This window comes from Saimiri boliviensis, chromosome 1, assembly GCF_048565385.1.
Source record: "Saimiri boliviensis isolate mSaiBol1 chromosome 1, mSaiBol1.pri, whole genome shotgun sequence".
NCBI lineage: Eukaryota > Metazoa > Chordata > Mammalia > Primates > Cebidae > Saimiri > Saimiri boliviensis.
In genome coordinates, this window is record NC_133449.1 from 129,583,778 (window position 1) to 129,610,160 (window position 26,383).

Sequence of the window (26,383 nt, forward strand, 5' to 3'; positions counted from 1 at the left end):
AAACTCTGGTTTTCAAGCATGAGAAAGAAAAGCTCTTTTAAATAAAAGAAAAAATACAACAAAAAAGCTCTTTCTAAAAAAATAAACAAAATGCAGAAGTGTTTTCCCCCCAGATTGTAAGAATAAACTTTGTTTTTGCATTTGTTTTAGTCTTCTGTGTTTTAATTTTACAACATAGTATAAATTAATATTTAAACTGTCAAACTTCAAGTGTTAAGGCACATGTGGCTAGAGTTGAACATAATATGGAAAGTGAAGAAATGCAAAATGTATCCACAATTGATATGTAGGTATCATTTGCTTCCAATGTAACAGTTCATTGACTTCTCTACAGGAAAGGAATCTGCAAAGCTTTGAAATCCAGTCCTAAGTAGAAAATTGTAATAGTGAAGGAGATCACCTTCACTCCAGTTTCACACAAAGCTTCTGTTTCCAGTTTCATGCAAAGTCCTTATTAGTATGCTAGGAAACATACTGAGAAGAAATAAATATAGTCTCCTTCTGTGGCAGCCTGGACTTAAGGTTGCTTAAGAACTAACCTGAAAGATCATCTAAACGTGTTTTGCCTTGTTTGGGTAACCTACAGGATCATAAGTATGCTACAGTTCTATGGATGTAAAAGTAATGGAATAGAAATGGAAAGATGCATATTAAAAATCTACAAGTCTAAAGACAAAACACTGTATTAATACCATCTGTTCCAGTTCTATATGGTCCAAGTCTGCCCACCCTGCCAAACCCCCAACCCCATCACAAGGATCTAGTTAATTCACAGGAACTGCTTGCTGCCTGAAATTCTTGCCAGGACACTTAACAGCCCCCTCATTTGTTGGGTGGTTTTATAGGTCTCTGGTGCTGAGCAGAGGTAGGACAGCTTGCAGTATGTGAGGAGGACAGATAAAATCACCCTGCTGTGTAGATTTAGTCCATTTGCACTGGCTCTCAGACAGAAAACAAATTGCAGCCTCTCACAAAGCGGCCCCTTTCTGCACTAGCAAGCCTGAAAAATGCAGGCAAAAATGAGTAAATCAGGCAACTTCACATCAGGAGGAAAAAAAATGGCTACCACTCCAACAGCTGCTCTCGTAATTAAGAACAGATTTCATCACTAAACTCTTCCTGGTTATGTCTGCAGCAAAACAAATACACAGATGTGAGGAATTTGCATATTGGAAATTGTGTACTGGGTAACCAAACCAAATTTACTTTTTCTGCTTTAAAATATTCCCTTAAAAATATCCAGTCAATAATAAAGTATAAGGCAATGTCCAAACCTAAGTACAACTATATTTCTGTCATCATCTTGCAACTAAATTTATTTTGGCATTCTACCAAATTCACTTTCTTTTTACATATTCGAAATTGCAATGGACTGCCATGAACATGACCTCTTTTGAATAATGAAAATGTGCTGCCCATTTCTTTTACTCATAAAATTTGCTAAATTTATTGCTGCCTCATTTATCCATGTTTTAAAAGGCTGCATGGCACATGCAGTAAAAGGAATCACATTTGACCTTTTAAAAGGTAAATTGGTGTGGAGTTAAATCAGAGAAATAAAATTAATGAAATGATAAAATTACAGCAAAAAGTGATAGGTAAAGATAAATTAATGGTACCACTCAACTGCCATGAGAAAGAACAATTTAAAATTCACAAAACAACATGGATGAATGTCACAAACAAAATGCTAAGCAAAAAAGGCCAATAATATAAAGCACAGAAATGAGCCAAAGTAATTTTATCATTAGAAGTCAGGATAGTGGTCACCCTTGGGTGGGTAGGGTCATCACAGGGAGGGGGCACAAGAGAGCTTCTTCAGGTCTGGTCATACTCCATTTCTGAATTTGAGTGATGGTTATGCAGGTGTGTGCAGTCTGTAAAAATTATTCAAGTTGTATACTTAGAATCACTTTTCTAAAATGCAATAAAAAAAATAAAAAATTTAAAAAAAAAGAAGTAAAAAAAGTAAAGAGGTAGGACATGCACTGAGTTTTCTGATTTTCAGTGTCAACCATAGCGCTTACTGACCACTTTTAGACACAGCCTTTTCAAGTAACAAAATCTATCCTGTGTTCACAAATCTTTATGACACTGTAGTAGCAATGTCCTTATTACCCATTTTATCAAATCATAAATTTCACTTTTTAAATGAATAAATTGGCCAAATGCTGAACCATAAATAGCACAATGTTCTAGGAGAGTCCCTTATTTAACACTTTAAACTGATTTTCCTCCCCAAAGGTGCAAATGTTACATAATTTTTTATTGTGTACTGCATTATCATTACTATACTCAAAGCAAAGAAGCTGTTTTAAACCTGTAATTTGCAGTAAAACGTGGTTCTAAGTGCATTTTTAAAATGACTTACTATGCTGTTTTACCTAAAGAACAATAATTCATAAAGAAATCCATAGACGTAAATAAGCTGATATAAAAGTAGAAAATCAAGACAATGCCTACTCAAGATGACCCAGTATTCTCTAAGACCCTGAATTGAAATGAGATTTCAGTAGAGTTGACTGGGAATTTAAAGAGTGGAGTTTTCATTCAGAAATGCACTTTTCTGAGTTGAAGTTATGCTCTTGAGCAACTATTAAGGCATTAGAGGGCCTAGAGAAGTAAACTTAGATAACAAGTGGTGGTTGTTAATGACGAGGGTGGTAATAAAACATGCAGAGTGCTTGCTCTACAGGCTCTTTCATCCTAGTTAGGTCTTTGGTGAACGAAAAGGCTGATCGTTACAAACATAATCACACACACTTTGCTCTAAGTGGCTTCCCAGCTGCACTTCTCAATTGGTGACCATCAATGCATGAACCAGGGGTCAACGGCATAAAAAGACTTTCTTTCCCCTAAGAGGAGGGTCTCTCTGACCTCACCCTTTGGGTTTGTTCATCTATTTCAATATTGTTGCAAACGCTGAAGTCATTAGTATTTGAACCATTAAACCTAAAAGACAGGGATACAGAGAACTTTATCCACAGTCTTTCCATTCATCAATTTAGGGTCCTCATTTATAAGCAAAAGTCATAGACAATGTGTACCTAGCACAATGAAGCACTCCACAGATGGGTGTTTAGCTCTCACCTGCAATGACTGCAGAAATCAGACGCCATGGTCCGAGCGGGTGCATAAAGCTAACGTCAGTTTAGATCCATCCACAGACGCTCCTGTCATGCCAGTCTGAGATCTAGCTTGGGGCCCAGGGCAGTGCAGGGCTCATTTAACTTTAATTTATTCTCATCTTTAGCTGAAATAAGCAATGCTACCTGGACGGCCCCTCATGCCTGACTGGGGGCATTTGTTTTCAAACACTTTTTCTGCAGCCAGAATTTGAAAAAACTAGGGCTGCATCTTTAATGAAATTACAAGATTTAAAATTACATTCATTCTTACAGTGTGTACACTCTCCTGCCAATCATCTGCTACCCTAAAGGAAGGTTCACCTGTGAGCTTACTCTTCCAATGCCCGTACGTTTTAAAAATGTATTCTATGCTGTTTAAGAAGTTAATGTCCAGGTAGAACTCTGGCAGAATGTTAAGAAATAAAGTGTATTATTTTCTCAATCTCCAGTCTCAGATAATGCTTGCTTATAAAACACTATGAACCTGTTATGAAAAGAACTGCTCTGTGATTTTTAAAGCTTTTTTATTTAATTCAACATTAATTTATGAAGCACCTGTATGTTAAGCACGGTACTCAGTGCCAAGGATATAAAGATGAATAAGAGAGAGTGCCAGCCCTCCAGGAGCTCTCAGAACAATGAAAGAGGCAGCTATGTGAACTGACTGAAAATGTAATATGATGGATGGATGAATGGATGGGAGGAAGGAAAAAAGGAACAAAGGGATGAAGGATGATAGATGGTAGTCAACAGAGAAGCCAGGGGTAGAAGTGCTATGAAGGAACATAGAAAGCAACTCATTCCATGAGGAGGAGAAAAGCGTTCTTCAAGGCTATGATAAAGAAGATTTAGGGCCAGCTTGATTTCATCAGGTTGGGGGTGAGTGGATGCATATTTCTGGTGTGGAGAAATTCACGCTAGAAGCATGGAGGCCTGCAAAGTGTACAAGCTCTGAATGGCTAACATATAGTGTACCAGGCACAGCATCCTCAGGTTAAAGCTGGAGGGGTTAGTGGATGCAAAGGGTCCTGAATGCTGGACCCACAACTCCAGCTTTTTCTCTTCTAAGTTAGTGTTTCCTAGCATAAGTTTCCCAGAGTACTAATTCTATGGGTTGCTTTGCAAAAGCAAAAACAAACAAAGAAAAACATTTTGTGGCCAAGTACATTTGGGAAATGCGGCCTCCTATAATCTCCTTTCAGAGATTCATAATTTATATTGGGTATCGAGAGGACTGATAAGCGTGGCAGTAAAGAAATCGGTTTAACTTGGACACCATCGTCGTAGAGCTCCTGACAGCCCTCAGCACTGGGTTCTGCAGCACACGTGGGTCGGGGGAAGGACACTGAACACCACTCTAGGAAAGATAGAACAAAAGGAGCTAACGGAGCATGAATGTAACATGATCTGATTTATTTTTTCCTTTTCCTTACTACAGAAAAATATTTATTTAGCAGTCTATGTCTGGCAGTGATATGGAGGTTGAACTAAGTTTGGAAGAGACTAATGGCAAGAAGCCAAGTGGTGATGAAACGCAGGAGTGAGGGAGCCCACTCAAGAGACTAAGATAAAATTAAAAGGAATGCACGATGGAGCAGAGATGAAATGATGGAAGCACACCGAAGAATAACTTCAAAGGTTCTAGCTTAGGCACCAGGTCAAAGACTCTCCTGTGACTAAGAAAATTACAGAGGAGAAGCCTGCTCTACAGAAAAGATAGTGTGGCCAATGATGGTCACTTTAAGTATGGAATGTTGCAAAAACACTCACATGGGCAAATCAAGAAAGCAGTTAGAAATATGGTTCCTCATTATTTAGCCTTAAAAAGGAAGGGAATTCTGGTATATGCTACAACCTGGATGAACCCTGAAAACATTATGCTAAGTGAAATAAGCTAGATACAAAAGGGCAAAATAATGTGTGATTCCACTTATATCAGGTACCTAGAATAGACAAATTCATAGAGACAGGAAGTAGATCAGAGGTTACCAGGTAGGAGTGGGGAAAGGGAAGTTACTGTTTAATGGATACAGGATTTCTGTTTTGCAAGATGAAAAAGTTCTGGAGATTGAATGCACAACAGTGTAAATGTACTTAACACTACTGAACTGTATACTTAAAAATGGTTACATTGATAAATTTTATGGTAAGTGTATTTTTACCTCCATTAAATTTTATGGTAAGTGTATTTTTACCTCCATTTTTAAAAATTAAAAAGAAAAATAAACAAATATGGTTTCTCAGCTTGCAAGGAAGGTCAGGACTAGAGAAACACACGACAATCACAGAGCCTGCAGAGGAAGTCATTGGAAGAGATAAAGTCCTTCCAAGAAAGCACACAGGACAAAAGAACCCAGAATCCAGGATGCCCACATTTCAACATATAAAATACAAAATTAATCAGCTTTATGGAGATAAAACATTCTTTAACACTGTGGACCTAAATCTGCTTTTACATTATTCAGAACAGAATACAGTGCTGAGCCCAACAATGGTTCATATTGTTAATATTTGTCATTGGTACATAGCATAAAGGAATCGAAATATGTTTGAAACAGAATAGGATCTAATTAAATATACCTGAAGGCCAGAGCAATTAAGAGAATTGACCAAAGCCTTGCACCTAGTCTCATTTGCAACTAGTTCAATAATGATTTTTTTTAACAAAACAAAAGAGTGAATCATGGGACCAGGTCTGAAAAGGACCCTGAGAGGTCCATCTGTGAATTTTCATCAAAACTGTGTTTTTAATTCTATGGAAAATGGTTGAAAATGAATTCAAAATATCATATTCTCTTTCATTCTACTTGTTTCTAAGGCATTTGCGAATGCAAATAAAATCAGATAATTCACTTGAAAATAAGATCATTATTAGATATTAGAAAAGCATTTTGCTGCTTTCACTCGTTATCTTTTTATTTTTAATTGCTATGATATGAGAGTGCTAACAATATTAGCTGTTTTTCTTGATACAGCTGAGTTGTGTTTCCTCAGAATATCATGGGAATTAGCCTGTATTCTTGTAATGGTAGTCAAGAAAAGCAATATCCTAGACCAACAATGATCATAGCAGCCCATACAGACACTCAACAAACATTACCAAGGGCCTTACATGAGTGAGGCACAATTCTTACTCATAGAGGAGACATCCAGGAAAAGGACAAGGGAGTAGCCCACTCACAACTGAGTTCAAGGAAGCTTCCAGTGGCCATCACTTAATTGAATACAGTGCTTTCAGTGACCAGTATGAAGTCCTTAAACACTATTTACAATCCTGCATTAAATGTAATAGGGTTTACAAGTCTCTTTCGTGAGAAATAAAATCAAAACCTGAAGAATTATGAAGTTTTGTTGCACAACAATGTGAACAGACTTAACACAATTAACTGTTCACTTAAAATGGTTAAGATGGCAAGTTTTATGTTTGCCACATTAAGTGAACTGTGCGTATACACACACAGCATAAAATTTTACCATCTTAACCATTTTCACACAATAAAAATTTTTTTAATTATGAAATTAAAATATCTTTAAATAACTGACATTTGTCCATAAATTGTTTGTTCTGCATCCTGAAGGGAATAGGGAGCTTGTCAATTTTTTTGAGCTGAGAGAGAAAGAGGTGAAATTAGATCTTCAGAGGATTCACCAAATAATGCTACTCAGGGCTTATCAAAGAGAAGTTGAATCAGTGGACACTCAGAAGTCAGGAAAGCCAGCATGAAAGTGAAATATTTAAATAGGAAGGTAGCAGTAAAATTTGGAATATGAGATACCTTTGAGAAGAGCAATCAACAAGGTACAGATATGGTATGGATACAGAAAAAGAATTCAAGATGATTCCAGGATACGAAATTTCAGCAAGAACATGGTGCTTATGGTCATGGTCAACCTGAGTTGAAACCAAGAAAATGAAAATGCCCAGGGAGCAGCTGAAAAAAGGAGACCACAGTTTAGATGTTGAACCACCATGGCCCCCAAAGATGCCAATCTGTGGTGCATGCCAGAACTGTAGGCTCAGATGAGCCCCTGCTGTAGCCAACCTTCATCAACCTTTAACTTCTCCCCGGGAGACCACCCAGCTCACCTGCCCCTACCCAGTCTTCACCTGAGGTTTACCCAAGCAGGGAGAAGGGATTAGCAGAGAAAGGTAAAAATAATTTCACTTCAAAGTTGATGAGACTGAGAAATTTCTGGAGGGGAGATCTTTTCAGAAAACTTCCCTGGCTCTAGTGAGACAGAAGAGTCAAGCCCTTCACACACTTAATGCCCTTCAAGAATCTGACAATTATTGATCTTCCTTCCATGTTTGGGTCTTAGTACTTCAGGAAACTCAGAAACTCTCTTATAATCTGTGTAGACAGTCATTTGGTGTATCCAGATCAAACTCTGCAGTGCTCCTCTCAATAAAACAGCAGATTAAATTAATCCTGGGTGTTCAACATTCACAAGACCTGCAAGTGTCTCCTCTCTGTTGGAAGACTTAGAAGGAAAAAAACTGAGTCAAAATGTCATCATTTGAAGTTGGAGAATCTTACTGTGATATATAGCATTTTTTTAAAAAAGACAAAGAAAAAGAAAACTCAGGTTTTAAATTAAAAATTTCAGAACCTTATCACAAAATGAACTAGGTGCAGTGGCTCATGCCTGTAATCCCAGCACTTTGGGAGGCAAAGGTGGGCAGATCACTTGAGGTCAGAAGTTCGAGACCAGCCTGGTCAACATAGTGAAACCCCCCGTCTACTAAAAATACAAAAATTATCCAGGCATAGTGGTGCATACCTATAATCCCTGCTACTTAAGAGGCTGAGGCAGGAGAACTGCTTGAATCTAAGGGTGGAGGTTGCAGTGAGCCAAAATCATGCCACTGCACTCCAGCCTGGGTGACAGAGCAACACTTTGTTTTAAAAAAAAAAACAAAAACAAAAACAAACAAAAAAAACACCAAAAAACCTTATCACAAAATGTTTCAGTCTTGACAGATGAAATGGAACTTTTCCACTTACAAGAAGCATAGCCAATTTCCAGGATTAAAAAAATAAGTAATTAGAAAAGTGAATTTATTTTCACTAGAATGTATACAGTTAAGAGTATCTTCCCTATTTCTGTCCTTTAAATTTAAGCGTAATCATTTATTTTTATTTAAAAAGTTGGCATCTTTTAATTTCTAATCTAAGGAAATTATAGTTTACTTAAAATTTTATTTTATTTTATTTTTTACTTCTGCTAGCTATTTAATCTCTGAAATACAGCTCAGGAAAAAAAATGCAGTTATAAAACCTGTTGGTATAAAGATAGGCAGTTTATTTAATATCTAATTAAATGTGGTCACCAGAGAAATCACAGCTTATGAAACTTTATCAGAAAAAGATTAATCCATTTCAGGCTTAACCCAAATGTCATAAGAGGACTCATGAATTTAGATAGGAATCCACTTATTATCCAAAGACATTTTCATATCAAGTAAGGAGAGCATATATTACTGTTATTTATACTTACTTCAAAAAAATTTATAAACTTTGTAGCTATCATTGATTTTGAGCACAATTATCAAATTAGAATAATATAATAGGGAGCATTTCTGTATATCAAAAATTTCTAGAATGTTCTAAAAGACTTTGAATTTATAGTCCCCATTCTTTCAGAAATGCAAAAAATTAGAATGTGTCACTTTAACTCAAAAGCAATTCTACAAATAACTACTGAAAACCTATTAGAGGTTGGGCTCAGGTGTTAAGAAAACGGGGATGGGAAAAATGATTCCTTCTTTTGAAGGGCTCAGAGTTATGGTACAGATAAATCCTTAAATAACCACTGACCTAAAGTAATGACAACTGTAAGGCGGGGGTTGCTTGTTTTTCCCCAATATCTAGTCATGTCTGAACACATGGTGACCCAGCTTAAAGACCTCATGTCTCAGACTAAGGCAATAGCCAGGTGATCGCTCTGGCTAACAGGTGTGAGATAAAGTGGTTCCTGCTCCTCCAGGCTGCACCTCTTAAGGGCAGAATACGCCCTCCTCCCCTTTCTGTTTCCTCTTCCTGATGGCTGGAAGGGAATATGGACCATCTTGGATCATGTGGATAAGACTAACATTCCTATAGGTGGCAGAGCAACAGAATAAAGGTAGCCCGATGTCACAGAGCAGAACCAGCACACTGCCTCAGATTAACAATGATAGAAAAATAAGCTCTTGTCTTGCATTTAGGCCACTGTTACTTGGAATCCGTCCCATGAAGCAGCCCTGTGTCCTAATTAACATGTAATAAAGATGCTTCCTTTTTTTTTTTTGAGACGGAGTTTCGCTCTTGTTACCCAGGCTGGAGTGCAATGGCGCGATCTCGGCAGTTCAGGCAATTCTCCTGCCTCAGCTTCCTGAGTAGCTGGGATTACAGGCATGTGCCACCATGCCCAGCTAATTTTTTTTTTGTATTTTTTAGTAGAGACAGGGTTTCATCATGTTGACCAGGATGGTCTAGATCTCTTGACCTCATGATCCACCTGCCTTGGCCTCCCAAAGTGCTGGTATTACAGGCTTGAGCCACCGCACCCGGCAGATGCTTCCTTTTCTAAAGATCTTTGGTACTGAAAAATGCCCCCTTAAAAGGAAGAACCAAAATTGAATACTGTAAGTGAAGAAAAGTTTAATTTCTAACTTTTTCATGAAAAATAACACTTTTATGACAATAAATTAATCTTATAAATAAAAAAGAGATAATTAAAATCTTGTAAATTCTCAGAAAAAAGTAATGTAAGTACTTATTGGTGGCATAATTTAAAAAATAAAACTATATAACCACATGTTAGAACTAATTTTTAAAATGAGAAAACTAAAAACTTAAGATAAAAATAATATACAAAAACTAGAGAGAGTCAGAAAGAGAATGGACACAAAATACAAGAAAAGCTTAGAAATGTAATAGTGAATGTGGCTAAAAATACAGATCAGAGCAATTAGAAACTAATAGATATGAAAGAAAGACGAAAATGATTAAGCATAAGTATAGTTTCAGTAAGGGACAAATCAAACACAATTTGTGCAAATAATGTGTACAAACACTTAATCTTTTTCTTTTTCTTTTCTTTTCTTTTCTTTTGACAGTTTCCTTGTTGTCAGCCCAGGCTGGAGTGCAATGGTACTATCTTGGCTCACTGTAACCTCCACCTCCCAGATTCAAGCAATTTTCCTGCCTCAGCCTCCTAAGTAGCAGGGATTACAGTCACCCGCCACCATGCCCGGCTAATTTTTGTATTTTTAGTAGAGACGGGGGTTTTACCATGTTGGTCAGGCTGGTCTTGACCTCCTGACCTCAGGTGATCCTCCCATCTGAGCCTCCCAAAGTGCTGGGATTACAGGCGTGAGCCACTGTGCCCAACCACACTTAATCTTTTTTAAAAAAAATTCCCTGAACTAGAACAAACTGATAACAAGAATACTCCATGTCTCAGGAAATGCATAATACTGAGACATGTTTTGGTTAAGGTTCAGAAATTCAAATAATTCTTTAGGGACTCAAATAGAAAGAGCAAATGACCTATAAGAGCAAACTGAGTGGACATCTTAAAAGAATGGACATCAAAGCTCAAGAGAGGCTCAAATTCAGTGAAACCAAAGAAACAGAAAGGTAAAAAGTGGAACAATGCTATCTGAAGTAAAGCTCAATTCGTGTTTGTTAGTTTTTTTTCTGGATGGTAGGATTTGAGTTGATTTTTAAACTTCATTTTTCTTCATTATGCAAATTATTTATATGAGCATGTGACCTGTCATTATAAACCATTAGAAATTAAACAGGAAAATATCAAGATGAATGCAGGTATCTCAAGATATTAACAATTACCAATTTCCAAAGATTTTAAATTTTAAATAAGAGGAACAGGCCTTGAAGGAATAATCTGGTGGGAAACTAGGAAAGGATCCTACTCCAGGCATAAGCAAAGATAGGAAGGTATGAAACAAAATGACAGTTTAAGGAAATGGCAAGAGGTCCGGTAAGTGGATGAAGGTCAAGCCTGGGTCAGATTATATGCTACGCTCAAACCTCATTTCTAGTGTTATTTTTTCTTTTTGCCACTGATCTACCTGACATCATTCAAATCAGTGAAAGTAGGGTTCTCCCTATATTTGAGATACAAAAACTCAAGTCTAGACCTCATGGACAAAATTATTAGAGCTGCAGTACCAGCTCTAATAGGATCCCATCCAGAAGATGATACCACAAAGGCAAATGAAAAGAGACCTGTCCTCAGGAAATCTGCGAGATCAGAAGACACCAAAGAAAAATAAATAATAATATATGGTAATTTAACACATGTGAACACTATAGGAATTGAGAAGAAAGGAAGTACTCTGGTGGCTGGAGCAGGCAGAGGAAGTGGTAAGACTTCCACTAGGTCTTGAAGGAAGGACAGAGCATTCTGACTTAAGATTTCTAGTTTCACAAAAAATTGTCTTCATAGGTGACTCCGACCTATGGCTGTAATTCCATAAAAAGAAAGCATTTTGTTCTTGCTGAAATTATTTTAAAAAGGAGAGACTAATAAATCAATTATGCCAGGATTTGACTATTTAAAAAATAAAAAGTAAAGCCTTATCTTATGTCAAAACAAATTCCAGATAGATAACTTTTCATCTATTTCCTTTACAGTTTCCTATGTTAGATTTAACTCTAATCTTTGGTAACAGTCTTTGTAACCACTAACAAAGGAAGAAAGAGAGATACAAAATTTAATTTGTCCACTAAGAACAAAGGTTAATCAACAAACTGTGAAAACTGCTTACAATGTAATTAGGAAAGACTGATTTTCTTAATATTTAAACAACTCTTTTAATTCAGTGAGAAAAAATATATATAAACATTTCAGCAGAAAAATGGGTAAAGGACATGAACAAAAAATGCACAAAGGATTATATTTGAGAATTGTTTGCTCATTTTGGAATTATAAATTGGATGTCTAAGAATTTCTCTTAGGAACGAATCACACACACACACACACACACACACACACACACACACACATATACAAAATTTACTTAACCACTCATTGCAGAATAATTTGCAATGGTGAAAAACACAAAAACAGTTTAGATGACTAACAAAAGGATTATACAATAAATTATAGGATAAAAGCATTGAAGTTGTCCAAATAAATGAGATGCTAAACCACTAAAGACCACACACTGAATGTTGCCAAAAACTGTATAACGACATGGGAAAGTGGTTACAATAAGTAAGGAAAATAAATTAGATAATAACCAAATAATGATAGCTTTAATACCAATTTAACAAGAAAGATAAAGCACAGAAAAAAGACCAGAAAGATCTAGTCTTTAACCTAAACATTAAATGTGATTATTTCCAGATTACAGAACCACAGGTGGTTTTTTTCTTCTTTATGTTCTTAAAATTATCCAAATTTTTATAATGAAGACTTATTATTTTCAAAATCTTGCAGGAAAACTTCCAGAAAGATTATATGTAATGTCTCTAACTCCTCTCATTTCTCTCTCAAACCCAAATAGACACTGGCCCCAGAAATTCTCATCGATGAAAATGCTGATCTCCAGGTTACTAAGCCTAACACAGAGGAGGTGACACTGTGTAATAACTCCCTTCCCTTCTTGTAACCTCTTTCCTCACAGCTTCCAGATGCCATACTCTGTTTGCTTCCTATCTACTGATCCCTTCTCTGTCTTTTTTGCTCATTCCTTCTCATCAGACTGACCCCTTTAGGTAGGAATACACCACAGCTCACCTCTGGTCACCAGCCCTCACTCCCTGGGTTATGATATCCTGTCTCAAGGTGTTAGATGCCACGTGTATTCTCACAACTCCCAAATCTACACCTCCAGCCCAGATATAGATTTCCTTCTCCAAACTCCAGACTTGTGTGTTCCATGCGTGTTTCTGCTTATCACCTCCATTTGAATGTCTAAGAGACAACTCAAACTCAATACGCCCAAGTGAGCAAGTAAACTCTTGCCCCCAAAACTTGCTTCACACATAGTTTTTCTCATCTCAGTTGATAGTGGCTTCTTCCTTTCATTTGCTCAGATAAAATATCTGTCCTTAGTTCCTCTGTCTGTCATCCAAGCTGCCAGCAAATCTTACTGACTCTCCTTCAAAATATACAGAGAATCCAACCTTACCATCTTTGCTGTCCCCATGGTCCCAGCAACTATCACCTCCCCTATATTAGCGTAATAACCTGCCAAGCCATGTCCCACTTCTACCCTGCCTCATTACAGCTCATTATCAGTGCAACAGCCAGACCAATCCTTTACATACCTACGTTAGACCACGACACACCTCTGCTCCAAACTCTTCAGTGGCTCCCGATTCTCATAGTAAAGTCACGGTCCTTACTGCGGCCTGGCAGGCCTTGCAAGACGTGGCCTCCCCTGCCACTTTTCCCGTCCTGCATATGCCACTGCAGCATGCTGTCTTGTTGCTATCCCGGGCGAGAAGGCACATTCCCACTTGGCCTCCGCTCCAGCTCCTCATCGCACTCCACCTGTGATGCGCCTTCTCCCCACCATGTCTCCCTGGCTAACTTACCACTTCTGGGCTCACTGTCCTCTGCTCACATCTCACTGTCTCAGTGCAGGTGATCCAGCCACCCTCTTGATGCTGTTGCCAGCTCCCATCCTCCACCCCCATGGGCATCCCTAGCCCTCTTTCCCCTGTTCTGCGTTTTCTTCTCTCCATACCACTTACCATCAACTGTCAAAGGGTTAAAAATCAACATTCTAACAGTAATTTAGGAAGGCTATGGTGACACAGGAGGGCTCCTCTGACTTTCATGTCTGTCTGTTACAGGGCGGCATGACCCTGTGTGAGGCACTGTCCTGAGAAACACAGTAAAGACCTAGCAGGTATGAATCAGTCATCAAAGATGGATGAAAATGAAATCGCCAGCAATTAAGAAATCCCAGGAGCATGAGCAAAGCTAAGAAGCGTAAGTTATGGAAGGGACAATCTGTCCATCAGCATAAGTAAGGGTCAGAGCTGCCCAAGATGAAAAGGACACCCCAGGAGGGCACAGTCCCCCTCTGCTATGTAGCAGCATGAGCCTCAACAGGGATGCCACAGAGATCGTCCAGCATCCCTCAGCAGGATGGAGGAGGCCTCTGTCACTGATGGGAGACATCTAAGAATGGTGGGAATGGGCAGAGGGTGATCTGTACCTTTTGTCAGGGCTTACAGAGAGAAACAGCTGAATGTATACGTTTTCCTATTTTCCGCTTTATCTGTTAAACCATTTAGAGTGCATTAAAGACATGGTAAGGCCGATGTGGACACAGATGCTATTCCTGAAGGTTGTCTGTCAGGCAACAAATAAACAGAGCTCAGGATACATACACAGCTTATGTTTGCCTAAATTATGAAACAATGCATTCCCATGAATAACTGAACGAGGAATTGTGACAGCAACAGAACTGGTAAAGTACTAAATGGCATGCAGAGAAAAAGGCTGAGAAACATCCTGGGAAACAGCACCCCATGGGGCCAACGGGTGCTTCTAAGAACTCTGCGTATTTTAGGGCTTTCTTACATTAAAACCTAGTTCATGTGGCAGACAGGCTGGAAATGTGGGCTCTCTCCTGCACTGCTCCGTTCCCCTCATCACCCTCCTCATTTCCACATCATCTTGTGGCCAGAGAACATGACAATCTGTGGGAGCACATGCACAGCACACCCGCACACACTATCCCCAGGCAAGGACTTCTGCTCATGAAAATCAAACAAAGGAGAACAAGGAAAAAGAGGCAGAGAACACAGCGTCCCACTCAGAGCACTGCCTGGTAAGCGTTTGTTTCTGAGGCCAGCATCTAGCTCTATGGTTTATTTTTTATGTGCTGTGTTTACATACATCAATAAATATGGTTTCCATTTCTCTTTGTAACAGCAGCTATAAATTGTATGTTGGAAGTGTTTGGCTTCTCTCTTCCCATAAAGGTCTGGCAGGGATTACTGAGGCCCCAACACGGGGAGGCCCAGGATTGGCGGGGAGCACCTTCTTTCATCCATAACCTTAAATTAATTAACTCATCCAATAAGCATCTACTGAGCACAAACTACGTGCCAGACAAGCAGAACCATAAAATGAAACAAAACAAACAAAAATCCCCGCTTTTGTGGAATTTACAATCTAGTGAAATTCATCCACCTCTCTTCAATTTCTAGATTCAGAGCTGTCAACCCATCTGGGGTTGGACACAACACCACGTAAATGCGAAGCAAATAGAGCCGCTATAAATAACTATAGGAATTATTATGAATGTGGATTTTTCCTGAGGGCTTACTATGTGCCAGCCACTGTGCTAAGCACTGTAAGTACTAACTCATCTAACAGTCATAAAAATGCTACTGGGAGGTTCTACTATGATTCTGTCACAGATGAGGCAACTGAGGCACCCGGCCATCTGGCCAGCAAGTGGAGTGAAGAGACTCGGACATTTCAGCTCCAGGCCCCACACTCCTCGCTCTGCTCTAGAAGTGGGCCATGTACAGCAGAGAGACGGGTCCCAGTCAGTATCACTTCTGGAGGCATCTGTTGATCCCTCAGCCAAACCTTTGATCAAAACAAAGCCACTGGAGTGTCCAGGTGTGGTCAATGGGTGCTTATCACATGTGTAGCTATGGAATGGGATCTGCAAACAGCACCAGGGAGACTCCACTTTCATCTACTGTAAATGTACTGCTAATGCTGGTTAATCATGTGGAGATACATGATTCTACTGCTTAGCCCAATTAAACACCTATTTAATACACTGTGGCTTCACAAAGATCCATCTCAACGAGTCACTCGAAATGCTTACTATGTGAACATTTTAACACTTGCCCTCAGCTCAAATCTTGTTGATTTTGTATTTCATTTAATTGGGAATAAAGCTCTCGTGATAGATTCCACCATAGATAATAATAGCTCAGAAAAAAATAAACACACAGAAAAAAAGGGAGAAAAGGTGATCTCACACTTGAAAATAAAATCTCAGGAGGGGGCCAACATCAAACAAAAAAGAATCATGCTACTCAGTCTTTGTGATATTAATCCAGGATAATCGTGGTTTTCAAGATTTCAGTTATTTCTAAGATAAACAAAAAGGAAATTTCAGAATTTCATCTCTCTCTAGCATATACACATACACACAAACATAAAATCACTCTCAACAATATACTCACTTTTCTATTTTGTTTGCTTTTGTTTCAAAGGTGTTTAAATAACAGAAATGTAGCCAATATTTACCAAGTGCTTACTATATTGTCACTGTGCTAAGCACATTACATGCGTCTCATTCACTCCCCACTGCTGCAGTAACTCTGCCAAGCAGGTATCATTATCATGTTCTCCACCTCACACCTCAGGAAACTGAGGCCCTGAGGAATTAAACTGCTTGCTCCCCATCACATGGCTGACAGGTGGCAGGCCAGTTCTTGCTGGTCTCCACAGCTCCACTTATTCCACGACATTCTGCCTCTTTCCTGCATATCTGAAAGACTACACAAGATTTCTGACCAAAGAAAGGATAAAATACATAAGAAGAGGCTTTTCTCACAAAACCGGAGGGTGACACCTCCTTTCTAAGTGGGAGAAATGCAGGATCACACATCACTTTCCAATGACCCCAAACACAGAGGCCCACGGAGCTCTTGAGCAGCCCCAGGTGAGTGGAGCTCAAGCCCAGGAGGCCATAGCTGCAGGGAAAGCAGCCCTGTAATTTGTTCTAAGGGAGGAAGCTTTACAAGAACTGAGAAAACAACGGAAAACGAAGTAGGCTTGCTAATAACCTCCCTCCAGGTCCTGCCCTCCATTCCTCCTAGTCAGTGGTAGTGTCCCATCTTTAAGGCTAGAAAACTTGACTTAATGATAAAAACCTGAAGAAGCCCAGAGAGGAACGAGAAAGGAAAAGGACTCTAGCACCTTCGCACAACTGATACACTTTAATGCACCTTCTTCAAATTTCTCATCACAAGACTATGGAAACTAAAGTTATTTCATGTTAAGTGCCTTACTTTTTTTTTTTTTTTTTTGAGACAGTCTCACTCTGTCATCTAGGCTGGAGTGCAGTGGTGCAATCTTGGCTCACCACAACCTCTGCCTCCTATGTTCAAGCAATTCTCCTGCCTCAGCCTCCCGAGTAGCTAGAACTACAAGTGCACTCCACCAAGTCTGGCTAATTTTTGTATTTTTGGTAGAGATGGGGGTTTCACCATGCTGGCCAGGCTGGTTTTGAACTCCTGATCTCATGATCCACCCGCCTTGGCCTCCCGAATTGCTGCCACTGCACCTGGTCCAAGTACCTGACCTTTTAAGTCCCCACTGGCTGAACATAAAAGTACTGAAAAATGTGTAAATATTTCCACTTGCCAGTCTTCATTACAACCTTCAGAACAACCTATCTAAACTGCAGAAACCAAGTGCTTCCCTCCAGCATCAGATTACGGTTTCCAATCTTCCAAGTATACACAGTACAGACACTCCACGTTCTAAGAGGATGGAGGCTGCCCATCGAGCGGAGAGGAGGAAGTACAGAGCATAACCACACGTGCTGCTGCTATGCCGCGCTGCCCTGTGGGATGTGGGCTCCAAATGCCACGGGTGAGCGGGGGTAATGGGAAAGACGACACCATGACAGGTGGGGCAACTGAGGCTTCAAGTTTGCCACACTCCCTCGTTTCTTCCAGGAGCAATCAGATAGCGTACTTCAATTTGAAAACATTATACATCTCAATGTAATTAAGAAATTTCGACTGGCATGAATATGTAATGTACACATTGCTTTACAGATGCCTTTTTTGCCCGGCAGGCTGGTGCCGACTTGAATTTGGAAGAAATCCATTTTCATACAAAGGTAACCAAGAGTGACAGGAAATAGGAAGCCTACATCATTTATCTTCTGTGAACTTTAGAAAAAATCAGTTAATTGCTTTTCTAGGAAGCTATTTTGCGGAATCACGGTGCTTCATCTTTCTATTCTTTTTCATGGCATAAACGGCGATTTTAAAATGTCCTTCATGAAAATGCTGTGATTAATCAATACATCTTAGACTATTTAATTACTTATTTTAACAAATAGAATTGTGATCAACCATAAACGGTTTCTCTGTTCTGTAGATGAATTAACAACTGCTACAAAAACTCCTAGGATACCAGAGTCTACTGATATTGATATTCAAATTCAGGTGTCTATTTCCTTACCACTGACTAAGCTATGGGCACCAGCTCCTGGCTTCCTTTGCTCCCCTGGTTTGTCAAATGAATTCTGTTCCCAGAGCTGGAGCCCTCTACAACAGCAGTTTCAAACTATCACTACTTATTAAATCACAAACAGAAAACTCAAATATGTAGGTTTTGGAATATAATGCTGAAGCTGTAACTTGTCAAACTACTGACTGCAAGGCCCAGGACACTCCTGTGTCGCCTCAATGGCTCTGCAAGTAAGGTTTCTCACAGCACTGTCCTATTTTGTGCCTTGCCCCCATCACCTAACATATAGATATATATTTTTAAATTCTACCAAGTTTGAGGCTAATATAACTTCTTTTAAATCTAAAATGACCATCTTCGTAATGATTTTATATTATTACATGAGCTCAAGACAGATACACTACGAAGTTAATGATGCTTAAACTTCAGGGTCTTTAAGGCCCTGGGAGTAGGAGGGGGGCGAGCAGCACTATGTTAACACTGTTACAGGTTTTTGAAATAACTGCAAGGGTGAGATCTTTCCTACTCTTTTATTCCTAAAGAAGATCCCTGAGACTATGCAAATTTGAGGTCCCACAACACTGTATCTACTCCTCTAGGTTAACTCTCCCCAATGTTTGGATCTGGAATTAAATGCTGAGCACAAAATATTAGTGTGTGTGTGTGTGTGTGTGTGTGTGTGTGTGTGTGTGGGTGAAAGAGAGAGAGAGAAACAAAAAATAATTCGCTTCAATTGGAAATAAAATTCAGTGTGCCATGCCCCAGAAAATTCTAGAGGGCATGCTTTGGCCATTCATTCCTCCCTGGTCTCTCACCTAACCGTAGACACCTTTCCAAGGGGCACTCCCAGGGAGACTCACTTAATGAGAGGTGCTGTTCAGAATAAAAGACTCAGCTATAACAACAAAAATATGTTTTTCATTAAACACAAAACTGAGTCGGGAAAAGCCAGCCAAGAGGCAGGTGTATGAGTTACGGAATTCTCTTGAGGTCTTTAACTTCCACATCAAATTGCACTGGAGTTTTCTGCACTAATTACCTATTATTGAAGACTCAGGAATTACTGCAAATAATTTGCCATAGCAGCAGATAGGGTGCAGATGTTGTAAGGGAAAGAATGAAGAGTTTATGAAGTGTAAAACCAGGAAAAGAAATTCAAAATTTCCCAATTTCAAAAAATAATACAGAATTGTTTTTCTACTATAAGGGTGATGAAGGTGAGGGAATTTTCCGAGGGCTAAAAGGCCAATTTTAAATTTAATTTGGACTGTAAATGAAAGAAACTGCAAATTAAAAGGTATGTGCTGGAGTCTAATTTATTCAGTTAATGTAAATTTCCTCAAGGCAGAGATTACATCTTACATTAAAAAAAAAAAATTCTCTCATCGCATTGCACCTGGTCATTGATCTGATTTTCTTATGAGGAATGTACCTATACAATGCGAAACAGCTATCTTTGCATGGCCCTCCTTGTTTTTTATGTCATTTTTATCTAACCTTTCCAGCCCCCAAATTTTTTACACTGTGATAAGTCTTGCTCTGTAGCTAACATCCTGAAAAACCATAGTCAAGTAATGACCTTTGGGTCATTTTCTTTAGAAATTTCCCTAGAAAACACCTTCTCTACCTCACTGGAAATTAATATCTGTACTATTAAGAGGAAACTTTCACACCAGCAGTATCTTTATTTTTAAAAACATTGGCATGGATATTTTTGAAATTGTCACTTTAAATTGTTTTACCTCTTTCAAAAAACAAAAATATTTATTCCCTCAAAAGTAAAATCGGGTTGATAAAATTATTCAGCTTCTATGTTATGATTGTGAATCTTATTTATTTATTTGTTTTTTGGATAGAGGAGGTCTCATTATGTTGCCCAGGCTGGTCTTGAACTCTGGCCTCAAGCAATCCCAAAGTGCTGGAATTACAGGCATGAGCCACCTCACTTGATTGTGCATTTTATCGGAATAGCCTATAAACATTGAACAATGTACCTGCAAAAGAGTATTTCTTAATATTCTCTTGGAATACTGTCAACAAAAACCTAAGTTTGAAGGGTAGGAGAAGTTACTTACTACTTGGCTGCTAACTGTGAAATAGTCATTTTTTTACTGTGGGAGTGGGTTGATTAAACAGACAAGTGTTATAAGATTCAAATTACAATATTTTTTCTAATGTGCTTTTTACTAAAATAAAGATTGCACCCTCTTCACCAAAAGAAAAAAACCACCAATTTTTAACTTTGTTCTACAAATACCACCTCTTATCTCTTCTCTATCAAAGCATGATTGGCCTTTTTGAAATATTCAGGACAAAATGTTAGGAAGAGGGCAGGCTCGCTAGTTCAATGTCACTACATATAGGGGAAATGGAACACTTCCCATAGAAAAGCTCTGATTTCTCTCAGCATGAGCCTCTATCTAAGGTATCCCCTTCTCTCTCTGCTAACCGAACACCATACACAGCATGTTCTTTCCTATCTGAATCCTCAAACGGCATCCTGAAAGTGTCCAGGTTATTAATGACATACCCAAAAGCCTCATAAAATGCACAGTTATCTGCTTAAGGCTTTACTGGCAATCAAAAATTCATCTTTTTTGTTTTAACTAGAGTTTTACGAACTCACTGAATTCCAAAATAAATAAACAAACAAGTAAATTATTACCTAATAAATCAGAAGTTTCTTTGGTAGATAAAGACCATTTTAACAAGAAGTCAATTGAGATTGAAATAATGAAGGGATTCCTGGTGGTTGTAAAAGTCAGTCACCACTGCTCAAGGATAAGCCAGGATTTATTTGCCACTACCAGTCATTTGATGATGATGAATCAAATAGCCTGACGAATTCAGTTTTGTAAGGTGATATTTATGTGTGTTTCCTACAAACTTAAAAATATAAATGCCTATAGAAATTACACTTTGCTTCCATTAATTCCTAGTGAACATTTTCTAGAATCTATCATAAATGTGTAACCAAAAAAAAGTTATTGGTATACACTTCACTTAATTTTCTCTACAAAACCAGTGTAAACATCTCACAGATTAAAAAAGAGGTCTTCTGTAAAGGTGATGTGTTGATCTCCCTACCAGTCCATGGTGATTTCTGAGACTGACAGTTCAGAAATGTTTAAGCTCACCCTTGTCAGAAATGCAACAAAATCTGTCAAATCATTGATTTCATTTGGTTATTAAATCAAATTAAGATACAAAGATATTCTGGCCACATTGTTACTCTGTCTTTAAAGAATACGTTAAAAAGAGAAAAAAAACTGAACAGTTCCTAAGTATAATGTTCTAGAACTCATATTTTAGTTAGTATAACATATCACAGCAAAAAATATATATGCATGATCATATTTTTTTCTTCATGTACTCTTCACAATCATCATCAATTTGGAATATAGTCTGAGACAGGACGGGATTTCCAAACCATGTAACAGGATTTCCAAACCATGTGAACAATTCACCATATTCAATGTTGAATAATTAAAACAATTAATTTTAAAACTATTATGAGGTTTACCTGGTAAAATTTGTGTTAAAATATTTCAAAACACAAAAATGTTAAAAGTTTTGGAACTCGTTTATATAAAAATTTACCTGTTTAGATACTAAAATTTTAGGCTTTAAGTACTTTTCTTATTTCTTAATCACTTATTCACTCATTTCTTAATTTTATTTATACTTCAGTGGATACCAGCTGTTCAGAAGAAAACCCTTGAACTACACTGAAAGGGAGATTCGTTCCTTCCCTAACTAATACATACCCCTAACTAATACATACATACACAACTGCATTTGCCAAAACTTTAAAAATTCCAGTTACAATAAATTTGAGATTTTAAGAAATCATTATTTAAATCTGCCTCCCCTTTTAGTGACTGCTACAAATCCTACCACATAAAGCCAACCACATCACTGAAAAAAAAATAAACGTGGAAACTGAATTCACAAAGGTCATCACTTGTAACTACGCAGTTGCACGTACACGGTGCTGAGAAAGACTCACCTCCCCCTGCTTGGGGATGCTGAACTTGGAGAGCTTGGCCTTGGCTCTGGCCGGCTCCGGCTTGCTGGCGGGAACTCCCCTGTATGATGTGCAGTGCACACTGGTTTCCGAAGATGACTTCAGCTTGGGAGACTCATCGGGGGCCTGATCTTGGCCATCCATCGGCCGCACATATGCAGTCGGTTTCTGCTGGACCAGGCTGGGTTTTGAAGCTAGGGATGGAGGAAAGTTCTGAACACAGTGTCCACTGTTGCTGTGCTTGGCTGCCATGGCAGGTGGCCTCTCCTGGGTCTGAAGGCCCACCTCCACATTGCACACTTGTTTGGCCCGCGGCTGCTGTCTGCCAACACCATCTCCAAGCAAGGTCCTGAGAGAGCCCTGTTGTGCTGAGTTGGAAGAAGAAGAAGAGGAAGATGAGGATGAGGATGAGGGGCTCGATACATGGGGATATTCTTTTTTTATTATGGTTCTCTGGGTTTTAGCAGATTTGTGCAAATCAAGCAATCTGTGGCCATGCTTACTTGCTCTCTGTTGGCCATCTGAGGGTGGATGCCCAGCCTTCTGCCAGCCCATGGTGCCTCTCTTACTCTGCTGCACGGGGACAGCTGCTGGTGTGGAAGTTGTAGTGCTACAGATAGATGAGGGCTGGGTCTGGGCTCTTGAGTCTGCAACAAAGTGTTCATCGATCTTGTTCACAGGAGTCTGAGGAACCCCAGGTTTGGGAACACCAACAAGATGACTCTGATTGGATCTATCAGTTAAAAAGTCTTTCATTTCATCATAATTGCCTAAAGTGTTCTGGATCCGGTTAGAGAGTTCATCCCCCTTGTTAGTCTGGAGAAAGAAAAACACATCCACACTATTGTTAGAGACAACAATGGACAAGTGCCCTTATCTATCACAGAGCCAGAGGTGCCACATGTGGAATGAGATCTGAGAGAGAAAATCGAAATCTTTATCGTTTCTGAAGATGTCTGTCAACACTTGGAATGGCACCAGAACAGGAAGCCTGTAACAGCCTTGGGGTGCATGAAAGGGGATCTATCCGGCCAGGCATGGTGGCTCACACCTATAATTCCAGCACTTTGGAAGGCCAAGGCAAGTGGACCACATGAGGTCAGGAGTTTAGACCAGCCTGACCTACAAGGTGAAACCCTGTCTCTACTAAAAGTACAAAAATTAGCCAGGTGTGGTGGTGAGTGCCTGTAGTCCCAGCTATTCGGGAGGCTAAGGCCAGACAATCATTTGAACCTGGGAGGTAGAGGTTGCAGTGAGCAGAGATCATGCCACTGCACTCCAGCCTGGGCAACAGGAGACTCAGTCTCCAAAAAAATAATGATCTATCCTTGGTATTGTGTGTGTTACAGCTAAAACAGATTGCCTGGGAATCAGGAAAATTAATTAATACAACTTTAAAAAATGATCTGCATTAAGTCTTTCTATGATTGGACTATCTTGTATTTGTAGTCCCATTAGAAGCTTTACTTGAAAATGCAGATTTGGCTCAGGATTGGTATAAATATCATTATTGCCAGAAATCCAGAATGACAGGCAAGAGATGTCAATGTGAAGCTTAAAGGCACATGGGACTAAATGTGCAGGAAGTCTGAATGACCCAGAGCTCCATGCAGCCTAAGATATTTGTGAAATCTGGGACACTTCATTTTGGAACAGATGTTATTATTTCTGGCCTTTGGTAAAAATGAGAAATAATCTTAGAATTTCTTTCTCATTAGCCCTTAAATAGGTACTCTAATCCTAGCATGATCCACACATGACAAGTATGTAACCCAACCCTCTTCTTGCTTTTGTTTTTGTTTTTGTTTTTGAGATGGAGTCTTACTCTGTCGCCAGGCTAGAGTGCAATGGCATCATCTTGGCTCACTGCAGCCTTCACCTTCCAGATTCAAGTGATTCTCCTGCCTCAGCCACCCAAGTATCTGAGATTACAGGTGCCTGCCACCACACCTAGCTAATTTTTGTATTTTTTTAGTAGAGACATGTTGGCCAGGCTGATTTCCATCTTCTGACCTTGTTATCTGCCTGCCTCGGCCTCCCAAAGTACTGGGATTACAGGCATGAGCCACCATGCCTGGTCCCCAAGCCCCTTCTAATAGTGTTTGTTTCCTACAATCTAAGAAAACGTAACAAATGGGATTGACCTTGATATGTCAACATAGAGATAAAGTCTGTATTGACAAAAATCACAACAAGCAGATCTCAATAATAAACAAAAGTTGCAAGTTACTGAAGGAGTAGCCAGTAAAGACATGTGAACCAGACACCTCGATTTCTGGGGGAAGACCCTGTACTTGGCAGCTGAGCTGTCTTCCCTGGGCTGAACAGACAGGAGATTCAGTGAAGTTTGGTTGGTCAATTCTTTTAGTAGAGGCCACCATCATAGGGAGGGAGAGGAACAAGTGAGGGGTGGAAATGAACAACTGAAAACCATCTACCTTGTAGGGCTCGCTGAAGAGAGAGTAACTAGAATTAAACGTGCCATCATCCTGTTGAGTTTCTTGATTTCTTCTTTCCCGTTCTTTTCTCCGTAATGCATTTCTATCTGGTTCATAGACACTGCATCAGGAGAAAGAAGACAGAACAACCACAGGCACAAATTAAACTTTAAAGCCCAATGTAACACTCATGTGAGTACAGAAGTCTGGTTCATGGACAAATGATGACAACAGGAACATGGATGAGACTGAAGCCAGCGTAATCGGGCAGTGTGCTGGGGTGTCTGACAATTACATTCTTTGGGGGAAAAAGAATCCTTAGGACCAGTTCCAACTGGTACTAGGTTTCTTTTCCTGGTATGTGAAAGAGGAACTATCTAAGCAACTTTGACAGGAGAAGACTGAAAGTAATCTTAAGGCAGACGGTAATTACAGTGATGTGTAAATAGAAATTACGAGCATACCTCCTCTATGACAGAGACTCTGAGTGTTATATGGGAATGCTCCTGCTCTTATTATTATTTTTTTTTTTTTGCATGGCTGTGTTTCTGTAGTGATTCTTTCATTACCTAGCTCCCTAAAGAGCTGTTAAAACTCCATGCTGCAGTGGTTTTCGCAGTTATGAGCCTTCTTCTGATCTCTGTTAATCAGTCAAGTCGTCAAACGACTACTGAATCAATTCTTTCTTCTGATATATTTGACACTATCACTCCTCCTAACTATGAAAAATGTGCCAGGAGGAAGAGGTGCAGGCAATGAGGGGAGAGAACGGAAATTGAATTATGTTGTGTCATCAAGGAACTCGGCCTTTTGTTGAAGAAAATTAATATCTTTTCTCTCAAAATACAATTATGAAGTGGCCAGGCACCAGACAACTGGAAAAAATGAGAAAGAAATCAAGTGTTCCTTCCCCCTAATAAGTAGAAAACAAAGGGGCTAATTCAACTAGTGATGAGGAAGTGACCTGTTTGCTGAAGGAAGGAAATGCACTTGTTTTTCTGACTCCCTGGGTAAAGAAATCTGGCCTCCGTGTAGACAACAGAACCAACACTACCAATCGGAAAGTGCTCACGGATCCCTCAAAATGAGCTCTGTCTTCGTTTCCCAGCAGAAGCAGGTGGGTGCAGTGACCTGGCCATCACTGTGCTTCCAGCTTCCACTTGGTCTAGTGGGCAGATGCTAAGCTGGGAACCAGGACACCCACCTACAAAATGTGGTTCTCCCCAAATCAGCGACAAGGGGATGGAACAGCCATTCAGTCTCTCTACGCCCTAGTGACTTCATTATAAAGCAGGGGCGTTTCATGGCATTGTTACAAGGCTTAAACATAAAGGTATTCTATAAAATGGCTTTGGAGTAGCTTTAGGTGGCACAAAATCCAATGTATTGCTAATAAAATATTGTTAATAATAAAAGGATCTGTGGGTTCAAAGGAACTTATAAAAATTGTGATTTTTTTAAAAAGCTAAATAATTATATTTAGTAAAAGAGAGAGTATTTATATCATATAGCTGTAGGGGACACACAAATTATTTTAAAATAAATATAGTTTATCCTAGCTCTGCCCGTGTGGCTGGGAT

At 39.2% G+C, this 26,383-nt stretch overlaps 1 protein-coding gene across 5 annotated transcripts in view; it reads right to left on the reverse strand.

Annotated features, from left to right (window-relative positions):
• The window catches only part of AFF3 (ALF transcription elongation factor 3), a 613,873-nt gene that overhangs the window by 451,989 nt on the left and 135,501 nt on the right, over positions 1 to 26,383 (reverse strand). For all 5 annotated transcript variants that reach the window (XM_010352080.3, XM_074404166.1, XM_074404177.1 and 2 more), the window contains 3 exons: positions 24,804 to 24,924; positions 22,869 to 23,181; positions 22,348 to 22,733 (listed from right to left, as the gene is read on the reverse strand). In XM_010352080.3, the coding sequence (XP_010350382.3) occupies positions 22,348 to 22,733; positions 22,869 to 23,181; positions 24,804 to 24,924 (820 nt within the window). The remainder of the gene's footprint in view (positions 1 to 22,347; positions 22,734 to 22,868; positions 23,182 to 24,803; positions 24,925 to 26,383) is intronic.